Source organism: Aulonocara stuartgranti (genome assembly GCF_965226115.1).
Source record: "Aulonocara stuartgranti genome assembly, chromosome: 10".
Lineage (NCBI taxonomy): Eukaryota > Metazoa > Chordata > Actinopteri > Cichliformes > Cichlidae > Aulonocara > Aulonocara stuartgranti.
Genome location: NC_138946.1, coordinates 24,058,300 through 24,077,826, shown reverse-complemented (window position 1 = coordinate 24,077,826; position 19,527 = coordinate 24,058,300). Strand labels below are relative to the sequence as shown.

At 39.3% G+C, this 19,527-nt stretch overlaps 1 protein-coding gene across 1 annotated transcript; it reads left to right on the top strand.

The window, feature by feature from the left end:
* The first annotated feature begins 1,522 nt into the window (after positions 1-1,522).
* On the top strand, positions 1,523-12,136 carry cnih2 (cornichon family AMPA receptor auxiliary protein 2). Its single transcript, XM_082549706.1, has 6 exons — positions 1,523-2,445; positions 4,363-4,431; positions 8,170-8,217; positions 11,629-11,741; positions 11,820-11,963; positions 12,089-12,136. Exons 1-6 carry the CDS (start codon positions 2,365-2,367, stop codon positions 12,114-12,116), a joined length of 483 nt encoding a protein of 160 aa, XP_082405832.1. The 5' UTR covers positions 1,523-2,364; the 3' UTR covers positions 12,117-12,136.
* The last annotated feature ends 7,391 nt before the right edge of the window (positions 12,137-19,527 follow it).

The window sequence follows — 19,527 nt, the reverse complement described above, 5'->3', positions numbered from 1 at the left end:
ATCCATTGTTATTTATTAGGCAAACAATAAACAAATATCAAAATTTTTATACCAGAATTTGAGCTGGCACACTGGACACCTCGGATAAGTCCGATACTAATCATGGATAGCAGGTATGATCTTTAATTTGGCCTCTTAATCAAAAATAATGTGCCTTTCTAGTTTTTTATTAAATTGTTCTTTAATAAAATAGTGAATTTGAACATTCATGGATAGAATAGTTATATACAAGCATTAAAAATATCATATTGATGAAAGAGCCTACGCTGACTGGAGGAGTAACCATCACAGAAACATAAAAGATAAATACCAACACTGTTAATGTGGGGCAGCTAAAAAAGGTTGGGCCATGGCATAGATCCCTCTAACAGAGGAATTACTTTTCTGAATAAGCCTACATTGGCCACACAAATAATACGAGTATCAACACTTACATTAGGTGGCACTAGTGGATTCTGTTCATTAATAGAGTGAGAGAATAATCAAAAAGTGAGATTGAGGTATTTAATGAATGCACTGAGAGAATTGAAGGAAATGACAAATGACTGAGAACAACACCCTGTAACAGACAGAGCTATATTTTATGGCATGACAGATGACTGAAAGCGTGGGCGAAAGGGGCTAATAAGGAAGGGGGGGGCACACCAGACATTTGCAGCCTTCCCTGCCCCCTCATCAGTCTCACGGGAACAAGGGATTATGGAAATGTATAAATGCAAGAGAGGGGGAGTCTGACAGACAGAGAGGAAGAGAGAAAGGCAGAGGGGAGAGCAAACAAGAGCGGGAGGGAGACAGAGCGATGCTATTGGCTGACCGTTATAACATCAACCGTGATGGAAATATTTCTCTCGCAGTCTAAGAAATAGAGGAAGAGACAGCCAGAGACAGTAGACTCAGGAAGAACATTCAGGTCTGTTTTCAAAATCTTTGAAAGGGATGAAAAGAAGGGGGAGTTAAAGAAGAAAGAAAGAAAGGAAAAAGAAAGCAGGGTACACGAGGAGCAGGAGAGATGATAGTAAGGTGGACTAACTTATGACTCCTGAGGGCTGTGGAGATTTTTTTTTTACTTAAGAACAGAAGCGCTTTATTTTTCTTTTAAATCAGCACGAATGGGTTTCAACATGTAGACACTCTGCAGGCTTCTGTGTAAATATTTCCCTGCTAGAATTTAACTATTTAACCTGCACATCAGCAGAGACAAGGCTTCACGTCTTTCTTTTTGTTTTTTGGAGATAACTGAGGGATGCGCTTGAGACAAACATGCAGAGCAGACAGTTCTGACATGGTGTCGACCCAAATTGACAGAGAAGAGGAAAGAGTGGACTGTTCAGATGCAGACACGTCTCCTACCAGGCACAGGTATTCGCTACTCGATATTAAGGTCAGTCAAGATGTCGATCCATGCTAACTGAAACTATCAATAATGTATCGTGATGTCGCATCTTTAAGCCCTCTTGAAGTGCTAACTAATCTTTCGATTCAATTAGAATATCTGCTGCCTCAGTGATTCACCCTTCTCACTTTGTGAAATCAGCAGTGGCAAGTTGTGATTTGCTTTGTCAGAATATAACTGTGTAACATGCAAAGCAATACCTTGAATCTCAGCTAGGATGTAAATAATTACTCAGCAGTTTAGCCATCATTATAAGTAAAGACTCTGTAAATAATAACTCACAGATGTAAACCTGTTAACTATGATATGGAAATATATGCGTCATTAATTGTTCTGGATCCCGAAGCAACAGATGAACAGAAAGCCATACAACAAACTACAAAAACTACAAAAAGCCATAACCGACTGGGACAATAATTCTCGCTGTTTTTACTGCTCTTAGTATCGACTAGTAACCTGTGCTTCTGTTGTCGGCGTGTCAGTCAGACTCTTGGTGGTTCGTCAGTAAAAACAAAAAAGAAAAAAAAAACCATGATGTGTAGGCTTTCTCTAAAGAGAAACTGCAGGAAGGACAAGGAGGAGACAGACATTTTCCCTGTCAGAGACTGAAAAGAGGAGCACTGGGCCAGCGGCAGACTACTGTGGCTGTGAACAGACACACAAGTGCTTCCTAGATCAAAGCAAGGAAGGAGCTGTCCTGCTGTCAGATTTACAAGAAGAGACAAAGACAGAAAGCAAGTAAGCAGTGGAGCTGCGACGTCAGCTGATTATTGATTGTTTCTAAAACTGAGTGCTTTACCCACCTGGACAATATAGACTCAGCTTGCATCAAAGGGGGAAACCAACAATAGCCTCTACCACAGTAAAAGGAGGAGGGGGAGTGACCAGTAGCCAGAGAGAGGCAGAGAGCAGGGAACCAGTTTCCTTTCTCTCCCTTCACCCGTGTCCTTGTCAGGCTGGCTGGTGCAGCCATGGCGTTCACCTTTGCGGCCTTCTGCTACATGCTCACCTTGGTACTGTGTGCAGCTCTCATCTTCTTTGTCATATGGCAGGTGAGTGGCACGGTGAACACACCAGAACTAAGACTGACACACGTAGGGCCTGCAGCATCCTCACTGTAGCATCCCACACAGGCAGACTAGCGCGGCCGCCTACACACAGGTGTACAGAGCTGCTGGCAACATAACATACACACTTCAGCCCCTCTAGAGATAATGATATGCATTAAAGGTGTAATTGTACTTATCAGACACTTCAAATGATCTCCTAAGAGCCACCCGATGACACTTTGACAAAAAACACAGATTCCTGCTGGCTTCATCCCTCCACATAAAAGCAACTTATGATCCCAGAGAACTGATGATAAACATTTCCACGTAAGGCGTTCGGGCTTCAGCAAACTCCAGATAATGAGTACAGACAGTCAGCAAAACACAGTGATCATAAATCTCACCACCAGACTGTTGTGAATCTGTCTGCCCGCAGGCATTTTCAGTGGAATTTGCACAGCTATCGCTGGAGACCAGTGCACTCGGTTTGCCTGTTACACAGACTCAACAAACACCGCAGCTTTGATCTCTCACCTTTAACATTCCCTCCGTGGAGGCAGGAACACGGCGAAGCACAAAAACGCATCATTATGAATATAGGACTTGAAATGACTAACGTACCAATTGACTAAGTGGGTGAGACTACATATGACTCAGTGAGTGTGTCTGTGTGTGAAAGAGACAGCGAGAAGCCTGCGTCTGGCTCGGCTCTCGAGCATGTGACCGAAACGCTTATCAACCTATGATTTTGTTCACCCCTTCCCCCAGTCTGCTTCCACCCACGGGCACAGCACCCCAACTGTATGTGGCCGTCGACCAATCAGAACCTCGGTTCACTGGTATAGTAACCATGGTGCCCACTGAGGGGCTCATCATGTCGCCATGGAAACTGCATCTGTTTACAACAGAGCTAATTGTGAACGAAGACGAGGGCGAGCCATATAGGCTCGTACAGTATGTGGAAGGTGCTCTCCCCTTCGTGCCATCAGTCACTGCTGATGTTCACTTTTCTGCAAATGATGTCTGCTTGTTATGGCTTTTCAATGAGCCGTCAAAGGGAAGCTTAGCTCTTTAAAACCTGAGCCGATGATAAGCACAGCAGGTGGCCTTTACACTCCGAATTATTCGTGTTTTTATAGAGCTATTAATCAGGGAGCTAGTGAGAATAATTGTCACTTATACTCGCCTCACTGGAGGCAGTTAGAGTGTATTGGTGTATCTGAACAAGTGCCCTCAGTATATTATATTTCAATATGCAGAGAGACACTCAAGACAGTGTATGTACCAGAAATGTACCGCAATGCTCTTAAATATCAACCCAGCTAAAAAATGCTCAGTCAAAGAGCTTCTTGCATTTTAAATTTCTCAAGCACTTCTTGGACGACTCCTGGCATTTGTGTCTTAATATTAATCTTCCAATGTGAACTTAATTACTGGTCTCAACGTAAGAATCAACCCTTATGTAATTTCTTAGTGCAATGCATTTATCTACTCCTGCAGCTTTTCATCGTTTTTTTTTTACAGGAATTGGATAATGCAAAGCTGTATGGGGTGAATTAACCATCCAAGCTGTTCTTATTCAGGGACAAATTTCAATCAAAAATCCTTTAGCACAAGCACTACTACATAATCACACATGATGTCAACATAACATGACCTTCCTAACAGCATAAAGGGCAATAGCAAATGTCTGCATTTACATATGCCACTAACTCACCATATGTACTCAAAGTGATCTGAAAGCAGCTGCAGCTGTGGATGTAGGGATCGCAACAGTGTTCAGCCGACTCAGCCGAACCAAATTTACGAGTGGCGAGAAGACAACAGCTACATTTGCATTACAGTTGCAGCGTAGTGGTGGTGAAACAAAAACAAGCTCACGTGTCCAATATTATTATTTTATTTTATTATTTTTTTCAGATCATTGCGTTTGATGAGCTTCGCACAGACTTCAAAAACCCCATCGATCAGAGCAATCCCACCAGAGCGGTAAGAACCCTGCTGTTTCACTTCTTGCAAGAATGATCAAACCTTCATGTGCACACAGAGAAATCCCTTCTTTGTACTTTCAAGGAGACTATACATTTAAGGTTTTGCCCCCCAAATATTGCCTATGCTGCATATTTTCCGAGCACAGTTCACAAAGTTTCACGTTCATTTCATAAATAAACACAGCAAACGCTTTTTTCCAAGCCTGCAATCACCAAAAAAAATGAAATCATCATGTTATGTAAATGAGAGTTTGGGGTTTTTGGAGCGAAAGCTTTCATATATTTAATTCGGCTACATTTAGCCTTATTCATTAATATTTCTAAATCAAATATTTGCCCTACTTTGAAAACACTAATCCAAGCTTCCAGGTGATTGCTACAGTAACACCCAGGCAGTGTTTCCCTGAATGCTCATTTGTATGCAGATTGAAGCAATCAGCCTCCTACAAAGACCACGGCTCGTTGGCTTAATCAGTTACAGAGATTCATGCAAATGAAGTTGCTTTTTAGACAATGAGATACTGTAGTGTCGCCACAATAGGAGTGCAATTTGGAGTTTTCACCTTACCGTAACGAGAACAAACGCATTCACTCGATCCAAAGTGACAGATAAATAATTGCTGATTGAAAGTTAGCACAACTATTTATCCTCTCATGTTGCAGAGCTGTTTGCTTACAGTATGTATAAGTTTTCTTCTGAAGATGAAATAACATTATCATGAGTCAGTAGTTCGAGCTATTATTCGCTTAGCAAGTTAACAGCAGCTGTGATTATCGTTTTCACAGGATAGCTAATGTTCTAGCAATCATGTGAACCTGCATCTGAACTGCAAAGTGAGAGTGATGAGGAGTGGGAGAGGAAACTGTGAAAGCAGACTGTAGGAGTGTGAAGGAATGCCAGCTACAAGGGGGTGGACACAATAACTGCAACACCTGTAAATTATAATGCAGTCAAATACAATGGAGCACAAAAGCCACAGTGGATCTTTTACTTTCCTCGGGACAACGATGGAGAGCTGTCTGACAAACAATCCCCATTAGAACTTTTCTGGTTTCACAGCAGTGAGATAAGTATTGAGGCCACTCTGTAGGACTGGTGACAACCTAAACACGCTGTCTGATGTCACCGTTTCAAATGTGTTCAGAAATAACTGGATCTGGCAGGACGCGACACTGCCGGTCTCTCCCCAAAATCAATAAGCTGCACAAACAGAAGACAAGCGAAGGCAACAGCCATGGAAGATAAACAGCAATTATATTTGTGGTTAGCTGAGAGCAACACATGTTCACTAGAGTGCGGTTGTGTACAAAAAAGGACAAAAGCAGTCAATATTTGTCGGGAAGAGAGAGAAAGAAATGATAGAAAGACAGAGCGGAAGAAGCTAGACATCTGTTTTTGAATCAGGTTTCTGCGTAAAGCCTTTAATCACAGTAACACTCAGAGGGAGAACCACCCCATCCATAAAGAGCCCTTCTATGGCTACTTCCCCCGTTAAAACAACAAAATTAAACACATCATAGTGGTAAAATTTATTCCTTTTCAGGCCTCCTTTTATGCCAGTAGCTCTAGAAAAGTTATGAGGCAGATTGTCAGGGAGATCACTCATTTGCGTCTCTGATAATAACGGCTTAATTAGATTACCAATCTAACTACAGCACTCTTTGCCCTGTAATTGTTGCTCCTTTATCTCTTCTGTATATTGTGTATATTGTGAAATGTCTCCGCTGCCTTTGATTAACATCCTCAGTCATGTTTCTTTATTGGAACTATTAAATATTCAGAGCAAATTGGATGACCTGACACAAATAGGGCCACCTCGGGGAGGCTACGAGCTGTAAAATCTGAGCAGCGCAATGATTTACACCGACAACAATAAACCATATGATGCACAGAAGCTAGGCTGGCACTTTCGCTCCTTAAATAACAGCACTGTGGAGGAAGGACTAGAAAGAAAGAACGAAAGAAAGAAAGAAGGCAGGAAATTACACTGAGCATACTAACAACAGTGAAGGTAGAGTGCCTGTGTCTAATTCAGGGCAAAATCCACTTTTCCCTTTCAGGTCACCAGTTTTAATTTATGTCCACAGACTCATAAAAGCTGGATGTTGCTCCAGCTACACTAAGCCGATATCACCGGTTGGTAGCCAAGATAGATGCCTCAATATGTCAGAATGACTAGACATGCTTATCCACTTGATGTATTATATTTAACAAAATAAATGAAGCCAAGCAAATTAACAGCCCTGTGATAATTATCTGACTATAGACATTATGGTTACACAATAAAGCAATAACTTTCTGTTGATGGAAACGGATAAACGGGGCAAATGAAGTAGAGCAAAACATCTAATTTGCCTTGCTGACTAATCAATGGACAACCAAAGAAAACATCTGCATGAGCCGAATATCTGATGTCAGGCTCATGTACTCAAAGACGGATGGCTTTAATTTTAAAACTGATAATTGAGCTTTCTATAATGGCTCAGAGACTCTGAGCTGATAGCTTTACAAGATAAGGTGGGAGATGTGCGCACAGGGTTTTTTCCCTGCAATATGAGATTTACTTCTCAAATAGGTTTCAGCCACATAAATGAAAAACAAATCAACACCATTGTAAGTATTTTATTATTATTATTAACTGAAAATGAATTTATTCAAGTATAATATACAGTTTGTGTTTCTCAAATTTCATAAAAAAGAACAAGTCTGATTTCTGCCATAGGTGGGCACAGGTATGATTAATGACATTCATTAAGGCTCTAGATCAGGACTGTCACTAGTGTCATTAATAAAACCTATATTTAACTCATATTTCATGCAAAAGTTGTACCTGTTGTATGTGCCCAGATCATGGTTATGGCCTTATAGTCCACAGCCAAATGAAAAGTCCTGTCTGCACCAAACCAAGGTTATTATAAATAAAAATAAAAGACTGGCCTAAAAAACAAAAATAAATAAATAAATAAAACTAAAATACACTAAAAAAATCCATATGAATGTATCATTTTGGTCAAATTAACCAACAATACCAGAATGAAGAAGTACTTGCGTGTGTGTGTTTATTAGAACAGGGATGTCTACGCAACTGTGTGTGTGGGTCTGTGTATTTTAATATTGTAATACTGTTTTGTATCGTATTGTGTTGAACTTCTGACAGACACCACATGTATAACAACAAAAAGCTGCGGCTAAAAAAAAGAACCGAAAAACTGTATTAAACTTAAAATTATTAAACAATAGAAACTAAAGTGAAATGAGCAAACTCACTCTGGAAACTAACTTAAATAAAAATTTAAAAAACAGATCTATGATAAAACTGCACCAAAGTGTAAAAATATGTATTTTAGACGTATGATGAAAACAAACTCGGGAGTTTTAGTTTTTTAAAAAAGAAGGTAGTTAATTAATTACTATCAGTTGGTAAGTGTATTTTTCCATGGTACTATTGTTGGCCTGGTGATCTAATGTAATATACAGCTGCATATTACAGTATCACTATACCCATAATACTGATATTTAAGCAGGAATGCTAACATAAAACTAGCCATCAGGTCCAGTTTTTAGATTTTATCACTATATTTAATATCTGTCCAGTTTAAAAAATCCTCCAAAATAATAATAATAAATATTCACTCCAGTCTATGATCGTCTATTGTTTCTGCTATGAGACAGCTATTTCTGTTAGGCATTGACAGTAATATTGTTGACCGGACTTTCTTTATATCCTCTCCACAGAGAGAAAGGATTCTCAACATTGAAAGGATCTGCAACCTGCTTCGCAGGGTGAGTAATAGCTGTTTTTCATCTGCTGGTGGTGGATGACTAAAGCAGAGGGGCTTCACAGAGCCATGACCGTTTGTCTTTTTTCATTGTGAGGACCATGACACACACTGATTCATTTCACATGTAGCCCGTCCCCACAACACGCCATTACCTCTTTACAGGCACACAGTGATGGAGAGCACTGATACAGCCCAGATGTTGTCAGCTTTTTATTTCAAGGCTTTCAGAAAAAGAACTTTGTGTCCGTGAAAGATCACACACTGTGGAGGCCATTTTAAACATGCTTGTGCTTGAAGATGGCCAGTGCCATTGGGTTTTTTTGATTCAAAGTTAATGGATAAATAAATAAAAATATATAAAATTACAAGAGTTTAATTTAATACTACTACTACTACTAATTGTAGTATTAGGGTCTATATGCTAATGTAGTAAAGAGCATTTTCTGAGAAGGTTTGCCCTGGGTTCAAATTGTTACCATTTTCTCGGGTTTTTTTTACGTTTTTCTTTATATAGCTGCTCAGTGCAAGAAAATAAAATGCCACTGATGCATAATTACAATACCACCATGTTATTGAAAAGGAACTCTTATTGCTGCAGTGGAAATATAATTTCAATTACCCTTAACTGCTACACAGGTTTAATCTAGCGTGGTAATTAGACTACATATGTATTAGTGATATTTGCTCCAACCAATCACTGCTGAAATTGGTTCCACTAAAAATATTCAAATAATATTGAAACAGATTGTAATGATTGATGGAGCCAGCTAAGGGTTATGATGTCAGTCAAAGAAATGTAAGTTGTTATTTTGCAGCCATATTTTTGAACTAGCATCGAGATCAAATTGCTACGTGTATGTGATGTGATAGTTCTTATTACATTAAGTTCACATTAAATAAGGTTCATTTGTATAGCACTACAAAGTACTTCCCAAAAACAGAATAAACAAACAATAGATTTTTATAAAAATTAAACTATTAATCACTTAAAATAGACCATGCAAGACTTTATAAAAGCGATAATGTGTAAAGAATAAATTGAAATGAACATAATTAAAAGTTAAAACAAAACTTGGTGTTAAGCTAAGAATCTTAAAGATAAAAATGTTATAATAAAATTTGCAAGAAACAGGTCTTTAGCAGTAAAACACTAAAAGAAGACACTGGCAAAACTACCCTGAATGCTGCAGGCAGGTCACCCCACAACCAAGAAGTAGTGATGTGCGGATCGATCCTGAAATATCAATTCCTCCGATACCAATCATTTATGTTCTAGAATCGATTCTCACATTAAAATATCGATATTTTAGTAATTTAGGGTAAATTTGTAGTTTATCATTAACAGGAACACAGTGGAAAGAAACTCTAACATTCGGATTGTCTACACTCAAAGGAACTACTTCCTCTTCCGCCTTTCATAGTCATTTGCGAAATAGGCTGTCTGTCTTGCAGCCCCTTGGCGTGCGCACTCACAACAATGGCTGAGCGTAATTGGAGTCATGTGCGAACCTATTTTACCTCCACAAAAACTGAGACGTGGTTTGCGATACATGTGGCAAAAACGTGAGGTGTTGTGGCCACACTAGGGAGACAAAGGCTATTGGGGGAATAAATACATTTTACAGTGTTTATTTATCGGATAAAATACGTTAAATGTCCGGAAACAGTGGGGGTGTCCAAATTCAGAGGCTGCTTCCACCTGAGGGCCCGGCCTTCGCGGTCTAAAGAAAGCCAGGTAGTACGGCACGAGCTCCCTCGGTGGAGTGAAACTGCCGTCTGCTCCTTGCTATCTAAAATATAACCGGGCACTGGCGTAAACTCTCGACCGTCTCACACTTCTGTTTAATCAGTTTTCTGTTTGACGTTTATTCAGCTGTGTGAAAACCCCGAGGAACCCTCCTGAGGGATTAATAAAGTTACATTTTATTTAATCTAATCTAATAACTTTAATCTCAGCCAAACTGATTTACTCACAAACAAATAAAACACTGAAAAAGCCAAACAATAACATTTTTAAGTTATCTAAGTGACTTATATATCATGTTTAACCCGAGTAGCGAAAGACCGCAGGGGTTTGAAAACAATGTGTCGATGGGCTCAGATATTTGAAGTTTACACAGCTACATTCTCACCTGAAAATATGTTAAAAGTTTTTTTGCGACCCAGAAAGAGAAATAAGAGTAATATTAAAACTAAGCATTGTTGGAAACAAGTACTCTGATGTCCTGTAATCATTATGACGCTATAATTTGAGCTACAATAAATAAAATAAGTTTTTGTACAAAGTATCGGTATCGGATCAGTATCGTCGATACCACCCTGAATATTACTTTGTATCGGATCGGAAAGGAAATCAGTGGTATCGCACATCACTACCAAGAAGCCTACTAGGGGTTACTGGTGGGGCTAACCATGCTAGCTTGTTAGCACGGTTAGCAAGGCACATCCACAGACTGTATGAGTTAAAATGAGAAACACAGATACACAAACCTTCTAACAAATATGAAATACTAGAATTTCACTCACCAAAACTGAAGTACAAAGCCACAGCATTATCTGTAAAACAGTTCTATTAAAATGTTCCCGCACACTGAAGCCCGAGTCTGACATCTGAATTAGCGCAGGTGAAAGCTTAAAAGATTTAAGGTGAAAAGCCAAATAAAGAAAAATTCACCTCCTGTAGTCATTTTGTAGGGGTATATTAGTTATAGCAACCAAAACTCTTTTTTGGAACAAGAAAGCTCTTTAACGTAGGATTATATGGTTACTCACTGACTTGTAGAACAACTTTCAAGTGGCCACTTAAGGAACTTTCTGGTGCTTGCAAGCTGGCCTCATTTAGCCTAGACATTACAGCGTCGGTTCATTCTCAGTGCTCTCATTGCACTGCTTTTGGCTGCTACAGGCAGCTATTTTCAGAGAAAAGTTCTGAAAAGTGGTAACACACTCCCTGCCCAGCATGAAACACTAAAATGTTGATAAGTAAGTGTTCAGAGCTTGTTTCTGCTGCCCTCAAGTTGCCCCCCAAAAGTTTTTGTCCTTTCACAGTAAATGTAGTTTTATCATCTTTGTTGCTATCCTGTTGCCATCTTGAGTCTTAACCCCATCTCAGATTTTCCCAAATAGTATTTTAACAACCAAACGCTAGACTTTACATCACAAGAAAAAAAGGTCAGCAACTTACATCACCTTCTACTAATGTATAAAAAAGAGTCCACATGCAAGTGAACATATATTTGCACCCGTAACAGCAGCTAGCCCTGACTAACAGCAACACCTTCCGTGTGAAAGTGTTTGCCCTGCAGTGTGGTCTTGTACACTGTAATTCTATCACATCAGTGTTTTCTAAAGAGTTGTTGGAGTGTTATCACTTAATCATTTCAGTTTCCGTCCTTCTTATATTTCTTATTAGTTGGTGGTACCAGAGTACTCCATCCACGGTCTCTTCTGCCTGATGTTCATGTGTGCTGGAGAGTGGGTCACACTTGGCCTAAATATCCCGCTGCTCTTCTACCATCTGTGGAGGTATGGTCCCACAGCAGATGTGTAACTAGTTTGTGTTGGTCTGATGGGTGAGTGAGCCAAACCTCCTGCTTTTTTCAGGTTTTTTCATCGGCCCGCTGATGGCTCAGAGGTCATGTATGATCCTGTCAGCGTGATGAACGCCGACATTCTCAACTACTGTCAGAAAGAGTCCTGGTGTAAGCTGGGCTTTTATCTTCTCTCATTTTTCTATTATCTCTACAGGTAAGTGGGAGATTTACAATGTTTCTCATTTCATAATGACACTTCAAGGAATCCTTAGACGTGTGTTACGATTCATAAATTTGTAAAATTAATTTTAATTTATCATCCTACACTATTTCTTGTAGTATGGTCTACGCCTTGGTGAGCTTCTAACAAACAGGAGAGATGAAGAAATAAAATAACTGTAAAAGAAAAATTGGAGAACAAACGGAGACACAAACCTTTACTTTCTCCATGTATTCTGACCTTTCTGGCTTTGGGCTTTGGAAGTCTAACCTTGGACTAAGCACGAAGAACAATTTGAGTGAATGTGAATTTTTTCGAAAAAGCCTCTTTTCGATTGTATCATTGTACACCCGATACTGCCGTCGGACAACCGGATGAAATCTTGAAGGACTGAAACGCAGGTGTTTGTGTTGCCTTTGACCCATTATACAATTTAACAATATTTCTGAAGGGCTGGATTTTCCCCACGCTGCTCTTAATAATCCAGTCGCTCAACTCACTGTGAATCTCCAAACACTTGGGGACTGGAAAATGAAAAATTATGTCTGTATTCTTTGACTTTGACAATGTACTAAAAGCAGGATTGTTTTGCATATGGAAACTCTGACATCAAACCGTTACTCTGATCGTGTTGCAGGAAATGGGTTAGCAGTGTAAGAGGTTTAACGAACCTGGCATGAGCTGGAGTCTGCACAGACACCTTTAACCAGGACAGAGGATAAAGATTTGCCTGATGCCAGTCTCTGCCAAATGCAAAGTCAAATCAGACATTGGTAAAACGAAAATAAAATGAAATGAGAAAAAAGCAAGGAATTATCCAGGGTTGACTTAAATAAGTTTGACTTTAAGGGTCAATGCTTGTGTTGTGCATTCAAAATAGGTGTGTCCAGAGGGCATATTTTACGCTATATGCTAGGTTCATGCTTTCCAAAGAGCGTTCAGCTCAAACATGCCAAAATGTTACCGCTGAAAATCATTGTGCCAAATATAAAATCAAGGTCAAAAGAAAAATGATGAGACTAGAAAGTAGTTGCAGTATTTTGTGCTCTCAAACCTTATCTTTAATTCTACTTTCTTTGGCACAATATTGTTTTTCCTCAAAAAAAAGAAAAAAGAAAAAAACTTTAGTTTTGTTGTGTTTTTTAGTGTGCAGGAAGCACCTTATTCCTCTTTCCAGTGATGTTTACTCTTATTCATCTGCATTTATACTATAGCCATCTTAGCACAGCAACTCTTCTCTGATTCGAGGTAGAATAGCATAGCATAGTCATCTCATGTACAAAAAAGCAATTAATAACAGTAATCTAGCAATGTAAATTGAGTCATGAGACATATCGATCCAGTGTTATTCAGTGTTTGTAACAGTGAGTGGGACAAAAGTGGCAGATGAGACAATAACGACTCTATGACAGTGTTTCAGCTGTTTAAGGAGTGCAACGACAGCATCGCAATACATCGACAAACATACAGCTGCAAAGGCAACAGACGTAAGAGACACACAATCTTGCTGATGACCAAGATTTATAAACAGTAAAGCCTTTCCTCGGCTGGCCTTTGCCGCCATGTGTTCATTAGATGGATCTGTTTGCAGATAAGTGATGGTTCAGATGTGTGATATCAGTAGGAAAACAGAAACTCTGGGGGCCTGAGAACAAGCTGTGATATTTGCCATACACCAACTCCAGGTGTACTAAATGGTGGTGTTTGATAGACAAACTGTGGGCTCAGATAGGAAAAAATGAGGTAAGGAGTCTCCGGAGAACACGGGTGGGCATTTCTCAGCTGCTAGACATGGCTGGCTGTAATCAGTTACCTTGCCCCCAGCCCTGACTAACCACGTCTTACTGTCAAGGAATGCCCACTTAAAATAATGGTCTCAGCTGCTGCAGCCTACTGAAGTTCTTGTTACGTAGAAGGATTCACAGCAAAAATTGACAAACTGTCATGACATTTATCCAATAATTAAATAGTAGATCTGTTTAAATAAATTTAATTACATTTTATTTTGATAGCACAAAATCACAAGAAGTCACATTTATATTACAAAGTAAAGACCCTACAATAATAGAAACAAAACCCCAACAATCAAACGACCCCCTATGAGCAAGCACTTGGCAACAGTGGGAAGTAAAAACTCCCTGATCATTCGATCAGTGATAAAAGTAACAGTATAATTTTCCAGTGTGTGTTAGCAATATATGAAATTTATTTCTAATGAAAACTATGTTTTCCTTAGAAAACGCCCACACTGCACTGTATACCAGTGCTTGAGGCTGTTTTGCTAAGCTCAGCAAATTCAATACAAATGTTTGTGTACATCAGCATTTCACGCTTTCTTGCCCTGCCTGTATTACTTAGCCACAAGCCTATATTTTTCACTGTAGTTTTAGCAAATGTCCCTCAAAACAGGAATAAATGCAATATTTCTTATAGAAAGAAACATTTTTGCATCAGCACTTTTTCCGGCAACAGCACTGTGTTTATCAGATTCATAAAACATTAGCCCCATGCACATTTGTCAAGCTGAAACACTGGGGGGAACGAAATGTACCAAGCCTTTGCTACAACTGGAATACTCACATCAGCTGAATTGTGGTTTGTTAATTTTCACAAAATGTGTTGGCAATTTGGAAAGGATGACTTTAATTCCTAATATTCAATTCAATTCAGTTTTATTTATATAGCTCAAAATCACAACAACAGTGGCCTCAAGGTGCTTTATAGGTGGAAGGTAAAGACCCTTCAATAGTAAAAAGAAAACAGTGAAAATCCCAGCAATCATATGACCCTCAGTGAGCAAGCGCTTTGGTGACGGTGAAAAGGAAAAACTCCCTTTTAACAGGAAGAAACCTCCAGCAGAACCAGGTGTAGGGAGGGGCGGCCATCTGCCGTGACTTTTTGGGATGAGGGGAGGAAGGTTGTGGAAGAAAAGCAGAAATTAATAATAATTAATATAAATCCATGAAGTGTCCAGAACGTACTTACAGTTCTAAAATCACCTTCATTGACTGACATACAGTATGCTCTACATTACAGGAAGCCTAATTTCTTCAAAAAATATATCATATATTAGTCTTAAAGGAGAAAAAAACATGTTTTATAACCATTAATAACCCGTGTCGTTAATGTAGCTGCACTGTAGATGTTCAGGACATACACATACATAAATATAAACAAAGCCTTATCTAAGTCTGAAATCAAGGCACGCAGAGCAAATCAAACTGCCTGTGTGATCTGAATCGCAAGCACTGAAGCAATTTCAGTAGGCTGTCAGTGTGTCTGAAGACAAGACGGTGTATGCTGTTCCAAATAATGTCAAAAGTAATCACAGGACACTGAGACCTCAAAACTACAGTGTGAGCGTGTAGAGTCTGGACAATCGCTTCTAAAGCACAGGAACACGAGGAGGAAAAAAAGGGGGGAGGAGACATACAGCTTGGTTGAATGTCATGTAGTTGCTGTGAACAAAGCCTTTTAGAAAACTGTATTTGAGTATAATTATTTGTATCTGTCTTTTATACATTTCTCATCAACGTACGCTACAGTAAATTTGGTGGATGACTTTATATATATAGATATTAGGCTACACTATGATGTACAGCCGTGCCATGCCGTATTCTAATAAAACAACGATGCCAAAATGTCCATTTCTATGTCGATCATTTCCTGCCTGTTGAGGGTCAGAATTTATTTGTCCATCTGTGAAGAGTTGTCACAGAAATGCGATGTTTCTTCCGAAGATGTGCTAGAAGAGAAAAAATAAAACTGAAGGATGATGGGGACACTGAGTGGTGCATTAGACTGAGGGATAGGAGACGAACTGCCTCATTGAGAAGCTGTTGAAAAACAGCTGCATTTAGAAGTGGTTCCAGAGACATTCAGCCAACCTCTCTAAAGGCACCAGAATAACTAAATACCAATACTGATGTGGAAAAAGCTTCTACTGGAGGGCAGCAGAGAGAGGATTAAAGCCTTTCATTAACGTCTGCACCTTCAGAATACTAACATTTCAAATTATAGAGCTCTGGATGCCTATTAGATTACATAATAAAATGAAGCTGACAGAGTTCGTCTCCACAGAGAGACATCATCACTTCTGAAAATGTCACTGTAGCTATATAACATTTAAAATTCACAAGTTGTGATTCCTCAGAGAGAGAGGGGGAGAGAAAAAAGACACACAACCTAAAACACTGAGTGTGGGTCTAAACTGGCTCTGGGGCTCATTTGTAGAGTCTGAAAGGTTTGCCAGGTTATCACTTGTTTAAATAATGATTCAGACAGAAAACAGAGAAACAACAAGGCTTCAAGTTGGCGTTTTCCCCTCTGTTTGAAGAGGACAGATCATTCTCCGCTGTCACCATGGAAACTAAACTGTATTAGAAATTCCTGTTGACTCACTCTGAAGCTGAAAACACAGAAAAATCCAATAGAAGTTGGTGCACATGCCTGGCAGCACTGCTTCACTGCCCAGTGCATTTATATTTATTACATCCACTACATACATATCACTTTCATATAAGCAGTTATGACACTTGCTTACACCAAGACACAGACACTGACACGCGCGCATATATACAACATTCACACACACACTGAACCCGCTCACTCACAGCACATGCATCTGTTTCTCGTTCCCTCTCATCCCACGATTCACACTGTTTCACACTCATCATCTCGGGCTCTTCCTTTTTTCAGCACCCTCCACCACCATAATTGTCTCAACTCCTTTCCCCTCTCTCCTACGTCTGTGCACCTCTCAGCCAGGCGTTACCATGGAAACTGGCTAACAACTGATGGGCTTGAAAACGTCAGGATTGGCATGCACGATTGGCAAGCACGCGCGCGCTCGGAGGTGCATGCACAAACACACACATACATATTGTGCACATTCATTATTATACAATTCAAGCTTGGTGCATGTTATTCTGGCTCTATAGGCATGCATGCATAAGGAAACGATAGGTATGGTGAAGGGGTGCACACCAAATTTAAGGGGGGTGGGGGTTAATTTAAGAAAAATTAAAGAAAAAAGGAGAAGAATAAAAAATATGTAGTTACTGACTGTCCCTTTTTTGAATGCACACTCGGATTCCTGTAAAATGCAAAATGATTTTGGTTTGACATTCATCATAAACACTCTGCGCATGCAGTGAGACCTTTTTATATGTTTGAAAACTCAAAACAACAAATGAAAACGTAAGCTACTTCCAGCTGCTCCCTTAGACACAAGGGGTTACCACAGCGGGTACCTCCGCATGTTTGGTTTGGAGGATTTTCACACCGGATGCCCTTCCTGACATAAGCCCCCATGAAATTTATGAAAATCAATCAACCAGATTTGTCACTGCATATCATGGATGTATTACAAAATTAGCATGATGTTTTTGCATTTTTTTCTGAAGTCCTAAGTTTGTGGAAGGAGCAGATGTGCTGTCTTAGCAGTCTCTTTTTGTTTCCAAGGATGTGTCAAACCTGTTCACACTTATGTTTTTATTTGGACTGTGCATCGTCTGTCCAGACAGAGACACGAGCGTGACTCACTCTGTCAGCTGCTGTCTCACTTATATAAATAAATTTCATCAAACTAACTACTAACTTCATTTTCAGTAACTGGCCTTAGAAAGTCATGACTTGGCTGCTGTTGTCTTCCCCTCTTCACTGTTATGTGAGACTGCTTTAAGACGAGTCTGAAAGTTCCCGGGTCACGTTTAAGGCCGCTTTATAAACAGAGTATTACTCGCTTGTAACAGACTTTTTAATCAGCCACGTCTGCTCATATCTAATTTTAATTTTCAATTTTCAGATCAAATTGAATATTTTAAATGGATGAAGCCCTCAGGCTGAGAGTTTTTTTTTCCTTTTGGTAATGAGAATGGCAGTCTAATTTTAATCCTGATGACTACTGCAATGCTGATAGTGTAGTTTAACACCTGAAATATCTATATAGCATTTAATTAATACACAGGGAAAGCAACTTTTCACAGATTATACAGAATCAAAGTGACAAGCATTTACAGAATAATTTGGCGCTACGGGAAGTGAAGAATGACAAAGTCTTTACCCACATATGTCAGTTGTCATTATATTCATTAAAGATGGCAGTGTGTTTGCACGGCATCATGTCAAAGAAATCATGAGCTGATACAATGTAATATAATAATGCCATGAGATGGTTTGTGACGTCCTGATTTAAAGAGTTAAGCATTTAGTTCTTATTAAAACTGAACACCTAATCTAAGGGCTAATTACTCATTTTGTATAGAGACTTGTCAGTCACAAGTGTGATGATGACTTGCAAAGTAGACATCGTATTGTATTACATAATGCTTGGAACAATAGAGTGTATATAAAAGATGGAGGTGTGTCATTAATATCTAGTAGTCTTGGCTAAATACAAACATTGCATTTACATTCGAACTCCAGGTTGAATGACCATAAACAACTATATTATACAAAATGGTGTTGACCAGAAGTTAAAACAGGTGGGATTTAGGATTTAGCTAATTGCAGTAGTTTGCTGGTAGTCCTCAGTCACACTGACCTAGAAAATGGTCAGCAACCCCTTGGCAACGACCGGTCACTGGGGACAAAAAGTGTATTTCCCAAAAGGATGGGGAGCAGTTGCTGGAGACAGCTGGCAGTCGCTAGGGGAAATCTGTTCTGCACCTTGTGGTGGTCCCTGTGGTTATTATCAGATTAGCAGATTGCTGGAGTCACCCACAGTTTGCATGGAAGATGCCAATTTGTCTGCACACACCAACTATTTGCCTCTCTGTGCCTGTGTGACAGACCTAGCTGACATATATTAAGTGATTAAAGTAGTTTAATTACCTTTTGTCATTTATTGTGTGGCTAACTACTGCAACAACAACAAAAAAAAGGAAATAAAAGATATTTGGCTGGTTTTTAATGTTCTGAATCTGAATTTATAAGCCACTATATTAGGTGTCAGCCATATTTATTACTGATATATATTAATAAGAAGCGGCTTGGTGTAATAGCCACACCTGAACTTACTGACTTCAAAGCTAGAGTTTACATTCCAGGTGAGATTTGTCATTTCGTTGGTTTATGTATGAACACTTTTTGCGGTTGACTACAGTTACTTTTTGAAGTTATATTTTGTTATTATTTTGTGTCACATGCACAGGTATCTGTGGTGTAATCCAGCCTTATAATTACCATATGAACAAAATATGTAATAAAATTTTAAAAAGAACAAAAACAACAGGCACAGTACATGCTGCACATGCACACAAATATTCGCATATCCTATAAAAAGCTAAGAAGCTTATGTAATAATTCAGCATGAGTCTAGCCACCATGTAGACACGCATTCACAGTATAGAAGCCCGTTCCTAATTAGCACTTAGCATTTGAAAAACAACACAAAATAGCTTGTGTAGGCGAGGCCAGAGGCCAACAGTACTGTAAATGGGTTTAAAAGGTGAAAAACGAAGGTGTGCATCAGCAGAGTGCTCTGTCATTTGTACGCACACGCCTCACTGCATGTGAGAAAAACATCATTTGCTAGTGTAAATGCAGGGTGATTTAT